A 12,775-nucleotide genomic window follows, 5' to 3' on the forward strand; every position below is an offset into this window, starting at 1 on the left:
AGGATTTTGATAAAGCTATGGTAAACGAGGAGGTTGCCGGAATACTGGATGAGATAAAAATAGATAAAGAGGAGGTACTAGAAACTTAAAGTAGATAAGTCACCCGGTCCGGATGGGATGTATCGAGGTTGCTGAGGGAAGTAAGGATAGAAATTGCGGAGGTGTTGGCCACAATCCTCCAATCCTCCTTAGATACAGGGGTGGTGCCAGAGGACTGGAGGATTGCAAATGTTACCCCTTTGTTCAAAAAAAGGGGAGAAGGATAAACCCAGCAACTACAGGCCAGTCAGTTTAACGTCGGCGGTGGGGAAGTTTTAGAAACAATACTTCGGGAGAAAATGAACAGCCACTTGGACAAGCATGGACTAATAAAGGAGAGCCAGCACGGATTTGTTGAGGGCAAATCGTGTTTAACTAACTTCATTGAGTTTTTTGATGAGGTAACAGAGAGGATGGATGAGGGCAGTGCGGTGGATGTTGTGCATATGGACTTTCAAAAAACTTTCAAAATACCACATATTAGGCTTGTTAGCAAAATTGAAGCCCATGGGGTAAAAGGGGCAGTAGCAGCATGGATACAAAATTGGCGAAGGGACAGGAAAGAGTTGTGGTGGATGGCTGTTTTTCGAACTCAAGGGAGGTGTACAGTGCCGTTCCAAGATTCAGTACTGGGACCACTGCTGTTTTTGATATACATTAAAGACTTGGACTTCAGGCTACAACTTCAAAATTTGCAGATGACACAAAACTTGGAAGTGTAGTAAACAGTGAGGATGATAGTCATAAACATTGAGGGCGTAGACAGGCTGGTGGAATGAGTGGACAACATGGCAGATGAAATTCAGCACAGAAAAGTGTGAGGTGATACATTTCGGTAGGAAAAATTAGGACAGAAAATACAATTGTAAAGGGGGTGTAAGAAGTGTGAGACCTGGGGGTGCTTGTGCACAAATCTTTGAAGATGGCAGGCGAGGTTAACAAAGCAGTTCATAAAACATATGGGATCCTGGCCTTTATAAATAGAGGCAGAGTACAAAAGCCAGGAAGTTATGCTAAACCTATTAAAGCACTAGTTCGGCCCCAGCTAGAGTATTGTGTCCGATTCTGAGCACCACACTTTAGGAAGGAGGTGAAGGCTTTGGAGAGAGTGCAGAAGAGATTTACTAGAATAGTTCCAGGGATGAGCGATTACAGTTCCGTGGACAGACTGGAGAAGCTGGGGTTGTTCTTCTTAGAGCAGAGAAGGTTAAGAGGAAATTTGATCGAGATGTTTAAAATCATGAAGGGTTTAGATGGAGTCAATAAAGAGAAACTGTTTCCATTGGCTGAAGGGTCGATAACCAGAGGGCACAGGTTTAAGGTGATTGGCAAAAGAACCAGAGGCGACAGGAGGAAAACCTTTTTTACACAACGACTGGTTAGGATTTGGAATGCACTGCCTGATAGGGCGGTGGATACAGATTCAATAGCAGCCTTCAAAAGGGAATTCGATAAATACTTGAAGGAGACAGAATTGCAGAAATATGGGGAAAGAGCGGGGGAGTGGGACTAACTGGATTGCTCTTCGAAAGAGCTGGCGCAGACTCGATGGGCCAAATGGCCTCCTTCTCTGTGCTGTGCTATTCTATGAAATAAGCGTTTAGACAAAGGAAATGCAGTGAATGGGGTTCTATGGATTTTCAAAAAGCATTTGATAAGGCACTATATCAGATGCTTATGGCAAAGATAAGGCCGCAGAGTTAAGGGGAATGTGGCCACATGGATAGAGGGATGGTTGGAGAGCAGAAAGGGTTGGAGCAAAAGCAAGTTTGTTACTGGAAAGATGCAGTGAGTGGTGTTTCACAGGACTACAACCACTTATTAACTGTATATATGAATGATTTAGACACAAGAATTGAAGGAACAGTTCCAAAATTTGCCAATGGAGACAAACTGTGACAAAGATTGTGAAAACCACTGGCGAGCGTAGACAGATCTAGGAACAGGAGTAGGCCATTCAGCCCCTCGAGCCTGTTCCGTCTAGCAGGATGGGTAGATAGGTGACGGTTACAATTCAATATAGAAAAAGTGCTGCATTTTGGAAGCAAGAAAACAGGAAGGAAATATACCTTGAATGGTGAGATTTTAAATGGAGTCGAGGAGCAGAGGGACCTTGGTGGGCAGATACACTGGCCATTAAAGGCACCAGCACAAATAAATAATAAGGCCATAAATAGGCAAACAGAATTCTTGGTTTAATACCTGGAAGCATAGCTACAAAAGCAAGGAGGTACTTTACAAGACCTTAATTAGGCTGCAGTTTCGTGTTTTCGGCATCCATTATAGGAAGGATATAAAAGCAATGGCAAAGTTGCAGCACAGATTCACTAGGATGTTACTGGAGATGAGGGGCTACAGTTTTGAAGAGAGACGTGAGACGATATAACTATTTTAAAATTAGAGTGGTGAAGGGTTGACCTGATGACCCTTCGGAATCTTGAAGGCCTCCATGATGAGGTGAATAGTGAAGGATTGTTTCCACTGGTCAGTGAGACAGTAACAAGAGGGCAACATTTTAGGATAATCACAAAAAGAATTCAGGGGAAGTTAGGTAAAACTTCCTTTACGCAGGGGTTGGTTGGGATTTCGAATTCTCTGCTGCAAACTGTTGAAGTAAAGTTTGTAAATTATTTTAAAAGTGATTTCGTTTACAATGCATTTTCTTTTCCCACGCTGCGTGGCATTCCCCAGCTGAGGGCAGGTAGATGATCAGCTCCCACAGGCCTCTGCCAGTGCCGTGTTTAATCTGGTTACCAGGACTTGTGACGGCAAACTGGGGTCAATCGTCTGCTGATCACTTTAATATATTCCCCATCACCCTCCCTGTGGGGAACAGCTGTCTTTGGTTTACGGCCTGGCCTGATGTTTATTGGGAGATCAGAAATGCAACAAGTGAAGTGGAATTCCCTGTTTAAAGGACTGATGTCACTACTCTGATATGATGATATAATGTGGTTCACAAATGTGGCTGAATTTACATTCTGTGACCGTGGACTCTGTGACTGTGATGTATGTTAGGCAATGGGTTTCCTGATAATACACATCTTGGTTTCTTCCCCTGACCTAAGCATGATGACTGTTTGCTGGGCCAGTGTCGAGGGAGCTTTACTCTGTGTGTAACCTGTGCTGTACCTGCCTTGGGAGTGTTTGATACGACAGTGTAGAGGGAGCTTTACTCTGTATCTAACCTGTGCTGTACCTGCCCTGGGAGTGTTTGATGCGACAGTGTAGAGAGAGCTTTACTCTGTATCTAACCCGTGCTGTACCTGCCCTGGGAGTGTTTGATGGGACAGTGTAGAGGGAGCTTTACTCTGTATCTAACCCATGCTGTACCTGCCCTGGGAGTGTTTGATGGGACAGTGTAGAGGGAGCTTTACTCTGTATCTAACCCGTGCTGTACCTGCCCTGGGAGTGTTTGATGGGACAGTGTAGAGGGAGCTTTACTCTGTATCTAACCTGTGCTGTACCTGCCCTGGGAGTGTTTGATGGGACAGTGTAGAGGGAGCTTTACTCTGTATCTAACCTGCGCAAGATCCTGTAAATCCATTGGCAGGATAGGCGCACCAACGTCAGTGTTCTCGCTCAGGCCAACATCCCGAGCATCGAAGCTTTGACCACGCTCGATCAGCTCCGATGGATGTGTCACATTGTCCGCATGTCCGATACGAGACTCCCAAAACAAGCGCTATACTCGGAGCTCCGGCACGGCAAGAGAGCCCCAGGTGGGCAGAGGAAACGCTTGAAGCACACCCTCAAAGCCTCCTTGAAAAGTGTAACATCCCCACCGACACCTGGGAATCCCTGGCCCAAGACCGCACAAAGTGGAGGAGAAGTATCCGGGAAGGCGCTGAACACCTCAAGTCTCTCCGCTGGGAGCAAGCGGAAGCCAAGCGCAAGGAGCGCACATCAACCCAAGCACCCCACCCACCCGCCCCTTCAAACACCGTTTGCCCCACCTGTGACAGAGACTGTAGGTCCCGCATTGAACTCATAAGTCACCTGCGAACTCATTTTTAATGTGGAAACAAGTTATCTTCAGTTCCGAGGGACTGCCTAAGAAGAAGAAGAAGTATCTAACCCGTGCTGTACCTGCCCTGTGAGTGTTTGATGGGACAGTGTAGAGGGAGCTTTACTCTGTATCGAACCCGTGCTGTACCTGCCCTGGGAGTGTTTGATGGGACAGTGTAGAGGGAGCTTTACTCTGTATCTAACCCGTGCTGTACCTGCCCTGGGAGTGTTTGATGGGACAGTGTAGAGGGAGCTTTACTCTGTATCTAACCCCGTGCTGTACCTGCCCTGGGAGTGTTTGATGGGGACAGTGTAGAGGGAGCTTTACTCTGTATCTAACCCATGCTGTACCTGCCCTGGGAGTGTTTAATGGGACAGTGTAGAGGGAGCTTTACTCTGTATCTAACCCGTGCTGTACCTGCCCTGGGAGTGTTTGATGGGGCAGTGTAGAGGGAGCTTTACTCTGTATCTAACCCGTGCTGTACCTGCCCTGGGAGTGTTTAATGGGACAGTGTAGAGGGAGCTTTACTCTGTATCTAACCCGTGCTGTACCTGCCCTGGGAGTGTTTGATGAGACAGTGTAGAGTGAGCTTTACTCTGTATCTAACTCGTGCTGTGCCTGCCCTGGGAGTGTTTGATGGGACAGTGTAGAGGGAGCTTTACTCTGTATCTAATGCACATGACCTGAGAGTGTTTAATGGCGGAACGCAGCGTAACGCTTTCTCTAAATGACTCCGGTCAGGTTAGGCACAGAGTAAAGCTCCCTTTAAATCTGACCATTACATACCTGACCTGTGCGAGTTTGATGCTGAAAATGGGTCTGATAATCAAATATTCTCTACTCTAGCACTGAGATGCTTCACAGTTTACTGTCTACTGAGCTGCCTTATTCAATTTTGATGCAAGTTCTTTTTTTGATTGCATGCTTTACCTTATTTCCCTTTTCAGTCTGAAGTCCGAGTGTCGGGAAGGCCACTATATCAGAGGCGTTCTGCATCCAGCCCTCTGGGAACATCCTCCATGGAAAGCAGCCAGGGACCGAGTCCATACTGCAGCCCAGATCAACAGCTATCACCTGTCCCAGCCAACCAGTTGCCGGTGGGGGACCCGGATGAAGAGCTTTATAGCACCATCAGCAATTACAATGTCCAGTCCCCTGCATTGAGTCCAGAAAGAATTGTATACAATGGGCAGTTTCTAACAGGTATTTGCATTTTGCTTTGTAATAATTGGAATCCTGTTAATGTTTTCAAAAGATTTCTCTCCCTGTTTAATAATGCTGCTTTTGCCTATTTTGAAATGATTATTGTTTGTTTTTGGGGGAGAGCCAGTGTTGCTGCACTCTGCTCTGCACAAAATGGTTTGAGGCGAGATCGTGACTCGGAGGTCCAGTGCCACTGTGAACGCGGAAAAAACGAAAATCGTCATTCTTCTTCAGATTTCTCGACTTCTTGTCAGAATTATTTTTAGAGGAATTTGTTCTGGTGCTCATTTGCATTTGGTTTAACGAATAACTTTTTAATTAATCACAGTTCAATTACCATTTGGGAAAGGTGGTCTATCAATTGCAGTGAGCTTGCGTGAAGCAATTCTTGTTCCGAGCTGCTGACTCGAAGCGTCTCTGTTGCTGACGTGATAATCATGGGGTAGATTTTCCTGTTGGTGCTGTTCATGTACAAACGCTTGGTATTCCCAGACCTTATTCCTTTCTGTGCTATTTTAACGCTAACTGGTTAATTCCTGCATTAAACTAGCACAGAGGAGAAATATAATCTGAGGCAAACAAGCAAGAACAACAGTGACTGGAAAATCTACATCTGATAGTTACAGAAACACTGCTTGGTGTTGAAGTGTTTTCAACCGTCGCAAATGGATTGGAAAATGCTTTACACACTTGTGGCAGGAACTGACCCTTATTTGATGGTAATCCACTGTAAGCATCAGCTGTAGTTAATTCATCACAATCATTAATTATTCAGTATGGCCATCATAGCACTCGGTGGCCAAATTCAACCTGCCACAAACACCCCAGTCTGTATTACACAAAAATAAATAACCGGCAGGACTGATTTCAAGCCTGGAAGCTCCTCTCTGGGATTATATGGTCACAAGCTTCTCAAGCTTCATTGTTAACACGTTATGATGTCATCTGACCTTTTGGTGAGATTGTGGCCCTCTAGTCATTCCTGAGTGCCATCATTGTATGTGAAATTAATGCTTTCATTTTGAGTTCTGTTACAAGCTAAATCAAGTAATTCCATGTGGTGTGTGTGTTTGTCACCATGCAGTGCTCATGAGGTGTTCAGGAAACTGCTTTCTGGATCACCAGGATGTCAGAGTCATAACGACACAGAAGGAGGCCATTCGGCCTATCGAGTCTGTGCCGGCTCTCATTCCCATTCCCCCGCTCTATCCCCGTAGCCCTGCAAGTTTATTTCCCTCAAGTGTCTATCCAGTCTCCCCTTGAAAACATTGCCTCTACTTCCACCACATCCGTCGGCGGCGAGTTCCAGGTCCTCACCACTCGCTGCGTAAAAAAGTTTTTCCTCACGCCCTCCCTGTATCTCTTGCCCAAAACCTTAAATCTGTGTCCCCTAGTCCTTGTACCATCAACTAGTGGGAACAGCCTTTCCCCGTCTAGCCTATCCAAACCCGTCATAATCTTGTACACCTCTATCAAATCACCCCTCAACCTCCTTTGCGCTAATGAAAACAAATCCAGCTTCTCCAACCTGTCCTTGTAGCTAAGATCCCCCATCCCCAGAACAATTCTGGTAAATCTCCTCTGCACCCTCTCAAGGGTCGTCACATCCTTCCTAAAGTGTGGTGACCAGAACTGGACGCAATACTCCAGTTATGGCCTAACCAGCGCTTTATAAAGGTTCCATGATGTGGCGATGCCGGTGTTGGACTGGGGTGGACAAATGTAGGAAGTCACACAACACCAGGTTATAGTCCAATAGCTAGTCTCTGCAACCTGTCCTCAGACTTGTAATCTGACCACCCAAAAAATAGCAATTACCGTGTTGTGATGATGGAACATCCAGTATGCTTTCCCGCTGAATGGTGCAACACAGATTTGTACCATGCATGTGGTACCCACCAGGTGAGGTCCAGCTTCCTTGAGGGGAGGCCGGGCGATGCTTACTCATCTCCCAGATGTGATTGCAGAATGACATTGCGTCGGCCTGGGGGCAGCTTATGGGTTTGGTGCATCTTGTGGGAGGACCATGGGGGGAATGGAGGGGACAATGAAATCTGTTCCAGAAATGCGTGTTAAACTTGATCATGTGTAGAAAAGTTCAGACGGGGTTACATTTTTACATGAAATCAGCCTATTATTTATCTCTCTCTTTAGGACAAGCTGCTCCAGGTTTCGCGACCGAGGAGGATGCCGGTTGTAACAAAAGTAGTTCCAATGTAAACCCTCTCACGCAGCCCAACCCGCTTCAGTACCAGAGTCCATCTAAGTCTGTAGAAGGCAAAGGTGCTGCCTCTTATGCCAGTGTTCTTCGAGCTCCACCCAAGGCCAGATTGAAGTCATCGTCAGAAGCAGATAGGAAACCTATTGATCCTATTTCAATATTGCAGGACCTGAGTAAGAGGTCATCTTTAAATGACAGCGGCTACTATTCTTATTTCGAATAATTGAAGTAGCAGATTATGATCACACGGTTTCATTTATGATGCACTTCTCATTGTTTTCCTTTGAGACATTGTTGCTTTACTTTAGAACCTTTTTTTGTAAGATATTATTGCGTGCACTTAAAGATTTCTATAGATGCTATATCGGACACGTAGAAAGGTGTCATTTGTGAAAAAGTTTCTTTTTACAAAAGCTTTTCATCTCTGCTTATTTGCACATGGACCAGATGAATTCTTTTGAAATGAGTATTGTGAGTGTTTGTGGGGTTTGTTCTATTTATTTTGTATTTTTTGGGAGGGAAAATGTTGTGGTACCAAAGTTTAATTTTTACCTTTTATTTTGCTGGTGTTGGTTTTTGTATTAAAATGAGCGTGACTTGTGACTGCAGCCCTCCTCCAGCCATAGAGGAAAGCCAAACGCACTTCTCATAATCACTCTGCCACATTCACAAAGAGCATGGTTGGTGATCTGTTGCAATTGATGTGAGGGGAGAAGCTAAGCCCATTAACATTACAATAATCAGTGTTTGAGAAATCAAGAGTGACATTGCAGGAGAAACGCAGTGACATTTTAACTTTTTGGTTATTTTCTGAATTTACAAACCTCCATTCTCCGTGAGCTGTGTATTTCTGTTCCTGGGAGATTATGCTCTATTGAAGCCGTGATACTGTCTTCCATCGTGAAGATATGACATGGCAAATGTGATGAGCTTTTAGCACTGACACTTCAGACCTTTTGCATTTTCACTTTTTTTTGTTTGAACTTCAACATCCGAGTTACACATTGACATTCCCCAAAGTCTGTAGTGTTTCTCAATTCTCTTTATGTAGTAATGTATTTAATATGGTATTTAAAAAAAATCCTTGACTGCGTTCAGCATTCGTGACTGTTGTAATTTTTCAGTTGCTAAGCTACGCTGTGATTTCTTAAACCGCATGGTGTCTGCCTTAAATGGTAATGACCTCTAAATTTTCAGTTACTTTCCTCTGTTGCACAGAACGCCTAATTCAAAACTGTACCAACAGTCTTATGCTTCCAATCCACCGACAGTTCAAGCTGTTCACTTCAACAAGCTGTGCGGAAAAAAGATTTGATTTTGTCCATTTTGATCTCGTTTTACTTTGGCGAAGTTCCCGCTATTTTTGTTATTTATTGTACATAAAACAACTAATTAAATATTTTGGTGAAAAAAAAACAAAAGCTGCTTGGTATTTTAATTAAAAGATCTCGCAAAGAGCCATGTCAAACCTTAATGAACAATCATGTGATGGATAACTTGATGTAACTTCTTCAGCAGCACCTTCCAAACCTTCGACCTCCACCACCTAGAAGGACAAGGGCAGCAGGCGCATGGGAACACCACCACCCCCAAGTTCCCCTCCAAGTCACACACCATCCTGACATACATCGTCACTGGGTCAAAATCCTGCAACTCCCTCCCTAACAGCACTGTGGGAGCACCTTCACCACACGGACTGCAGCAGTTCAAGAAGGCAGCTCACCACCACCTTCTCGAGGGCAACTAGGGATGGGCAATAGATTAGGGACGCCCACATCCCAGGAATGAATAAAACTAAATCTTACAGTAGGATCTGGGAAGAGGCAAAGTTGACTGGTAGAAGCTTCTAATTGACCTTAGGAAGGCGCACCAATCGGATCTGGGGCTGTAAAGGAACAAAGCTCCATCTTAGCAGAATAATTCATTGTGTGCTACATGGTGTAATGCACCTGTCGTTGTAAATCAGCAAATTCTTCAACTTACCATAAGCAACATCACAGCACAGCTAATGCATTCTTATAATCTAATCTATATTAAGATCACTAGATGAGTCACAACATTCCTTCTCAAAATTCATGGAAAATATCTCTCAGGCTTCTTTGTGAAAACCCATTATAAAAGTATCGACAGCTGCAGTACTAGTTACGCCTGTAGGTAGCGCTGTGATTGGGGGTTTCCAATGCAATTAATTCTAATGCTTATGAACTAAAGTTACATAACTGGCTCCATTCATCTAGATCCAATGTTGGTGTCCCTCTGAGAATAACAGACTCGCTCATTGCCTCAAAAAATCAGGAGTCGGCACTCCTCAAATCAAGATCTTTTAGAATATAAGGAATATAGAAAAAAGACTGATCATCCCTAAAATTAAAGTCCCACTAGTTTGGATGCCCTGCTGTACCTCAGCGAAGTCTCTTGTTGACCTACGCTTGTGTCCACCAGTTCTAAATAGCTCAGGAAGGTTTCTCCCAATAACTCATCCAAAATGTTTTACTCGCTAAAACTCTGCACAAAGCTTCCAACCAGCCTCTGCTGCACCTCAGTCATCGCAGCTGCAATTGCCCGTAACCGATAAGATGCCTGACTATCCTGTCCTCGAGATTATCCAATGCAGACCATTATGGCCACTACTACCTTACTCATGCAGTTTGTTGGACACCCCGAAGATACAGCTCTGGAGTTTCAGAGCCTTGGCCTCCCTCCCTGGCCAAATGTGTTCTGTTAACTCTGGAAGCCCAAATTTGGCCCCCGGAGCCTGTTTTTCAATTTGCATCCTGAACCTTGACCCTGCCACTACTCCCTGAAAGAGTTTTGGAACAGCCCTGGCCTGCCCCTGCTGAGAGTTGGGATGCTCCCTCCCCCCCAGCTGGTGAGATGGTTGCTGTGCTTTTCCTTCTCCTGCCTGTCCTATTCCATTCCTCTCTGCATTCCTCTGCCGTGTCTTCACCACCTCCCTGTGTCCTCCTCTCGTCCCTGTCCTCATCCCCTGCCCTTGCCTACCCATTCCCCTTTCTTCCCTCTCCCTTTCCCCGTCACACTCCCTGTGCCACTTTCCCCATCTTCCCCCTTCACCTCACCACCTCCTCCTGTCCCCTCTCTCAATTTCCTTCTCCCTGCCTTGGTCCAATGATATCATTGCCCTTGAACCTTGCTTGACCCGAGTACTGTGCTTGCCCTTGACTGGCCGAGTGCAACACCACAGGGGCTCAACTAATATTGGAAAAACATCATGTAATTCCACTCTTCCTGAAAGTGCAACACCTGAAGCGTGACATTCTTGGCCATATTTGTGATAAGCTAAGTCTGTGTCGCATTGGAACCTGATCAGCTTAAAATTTATATTTGTTAATAGCGACAACTGAACAGTTAGCTATCGTACTAAGAAAAGTGGCTACCTAAACATCTAAGGACTTGAAGAAATCCTGAAGAACCAGGTCAGGAAAGCCTATAAATAAATGAAGAGATGAACCAATCAAATTGCGCAATAAATTCTCTCGGCTTATTGATAATGGGCTCAATATAATCTAACATTAAAAAAAAAATCCTCTGAATGATGGCTGCATGCACCACATTGAATCTGTGCTCAGGTGCTGTTCATGAGTGTCATTAGCTTGGATCGCAGAGGTTATCCTTGATATTTTGTGGGTGAAATAATAGGAGTGCAGTGGATTGTCTTCAAAATGAAGATACCATATCTTCAGCCCTCGAAGTGGGATCGACCTAGGTGGTGATGATCACAGACGAGCCAATCTTCAAGGAGTAACATCCTTTGCATTTCATGGCGATGTTATAAGGTAACATGGGTACAATCACTGATGCCCTGCCCTGGGGATTCGTGCCATTTGGAAAAAGTGGAGGGTCCTTTCCTGCTGTTGCCAGCTGTCCATTGGAAAAGTGATGTAATTGCTTGCTCTGGCACACAAGGCATCTTCTCAGTCACCAGCTGAATGCATCTGTGAAATATAGATTGACTGATGCTGTTGATGTGCCCTGTGACTACCTGGAATCAATCTGAGCCCTACAGGTTAAGTGCTGTGGTACCCTTCACAGACTCGGACACTGCTGTGCTGTGGAGGAGTTTGACTGGATTTCAGGTTTATAGCAAGCGAAACAATTCTACCACAGCTGCGCTGGTGAATTGCAGTTTATAAAGCAACGTTCCTGTGACAAGTGTGCCTCTGCCTGTAGATGTGAGTCGGAGGGTAATGACGGATGCGACTGTCTACGTCTGGTGCGATCACATCTACCTGCCAACCCTCCTTTTCTCCACCCCCCTCTCTTCCCAGATCCACAAATAGGGGAAGCCCTGGTGCCAATGTGAATTACACCAAATGATAATGGCAACGCTCTTGACACACGAGCCTAAATTTTCCGCTTAGGCTTAGGCAAAAACCCAAACGACTAACGGTGTGGCGCTACTGCGGTTTCCCACATCAGCCTCAGTTTAATCATTCAGGCGAGCTCTCTGTGGTATTGTTGCCTCTGACTGGGAGCGAGCCATTTGGAGGGGCAGGAACCTGCACCCTGCTGCAGGAATTAAAGGCTTGCAGCCCCTTACAATCGGGAAGAAACCATTTCACCAATATGGCATGCAAATCAATGTCTATCTGATCTGCTGGGGGGCCCCCAACTTCTCTGGTGATGTAGTTAAAGTGCTCCTCTCGGAAGTTAGACGGTGAACGGAATCCCTTTCTGACAAATAGGTTTTGTTTTGGCCTGGTCGCTGCCCCTTTAAATCAGGCACAATACACGATACAATAGCCCCCGGCCGGCCAGACTGTTACATATGTTACGAAGTTTGTCGATGTTGTTCTGCTGGTAACAAGCTTAAGAGGAGGTCAAACACAAAGATTCAGAAATAATCAGACTCTGCAATTGGTTCAGTTATTTTATTTGACAGCCTGTTATTTTTTTTGAGTGCGGCTGGCAGTTATAAACTTTTAATAAACCTTGGCAAAAGGTCAAGAGCTATAAAAAGGATTCGACTGAGAACAGTGCGCTGAGCTGAGTTGAATAAACTGAAATCTTCACAGAAAGGCAGGTCGATTCTGCTCACTGATACCGGGGTTTCACTGCATCTCATGGCAAACAAAGGTAATTCTTGCTGTTGGCCTTCATTTCGAAGGAGCGGGAGCAACAGCCAGGGCCTGGCTGTTCAAGCGGTGCAGCCTATAGCAGGTCCATCTCTTGACTTGGCTGTTCTAGGATGAGGCTACCACATGCACTCCCGCCATTCGGGTAGCACTAAATTAGGGTTAAGAGTTTGCACTTGACGGGCAGGCACCAAGGGGAGGCACAGTGCT

The 12,775-nt window shown here is 45.2% G+C and overlaps 1 protein-coding gene across 2 annotated transcripts in view; it reads left to right on the plus strand.

Moving 5' to 3' along the window:
• The window catches only part of LOC147110285 (ATP-dependent RNA helicase with zinc finger domain-like), a 332,514-nt gene extending 323,631 nt beyond the window's left edge, over window positions 1-8,883 (plus strand). For both annotated transcript variants that reach the window (XM_086000110.1, XM_086000111.1), the window contains exons 28-29: window positions 4,996-5,251; window positions 7,406-8,883. In XM_086000110.1, coding sequence (XP_085856236.1) covers window positions 4,996-5,251; window positions 7,406-7,695 — 546 coding nt within the window. In that variant the 3' untranslated portion in view covers window positions 7,696-8,883. The remainder of the gene's footprint in view (window positions 1-4,995; window positions 5,252-7,405) is intronic.
• The last annotated feature ends 3,892 nt before the right edge of the window (window positions 8,884-12,775 follow it).

This window comes from Somniosus microcephalus, chromosome 11 (assembly GCF_052327205.1).
Source record: "Somniosus microcephalus isolate GS21.2 chromosome 11, FLI_Smic_1.0, whole genome shotgun sequence".
Classification (NCBI taxonomy): Eukaryota; Metazoa; Chordata; class Chondrichthyes; order Squaliformes; family Somniosidae; genus Somniosus; species Somniosus microcephalus.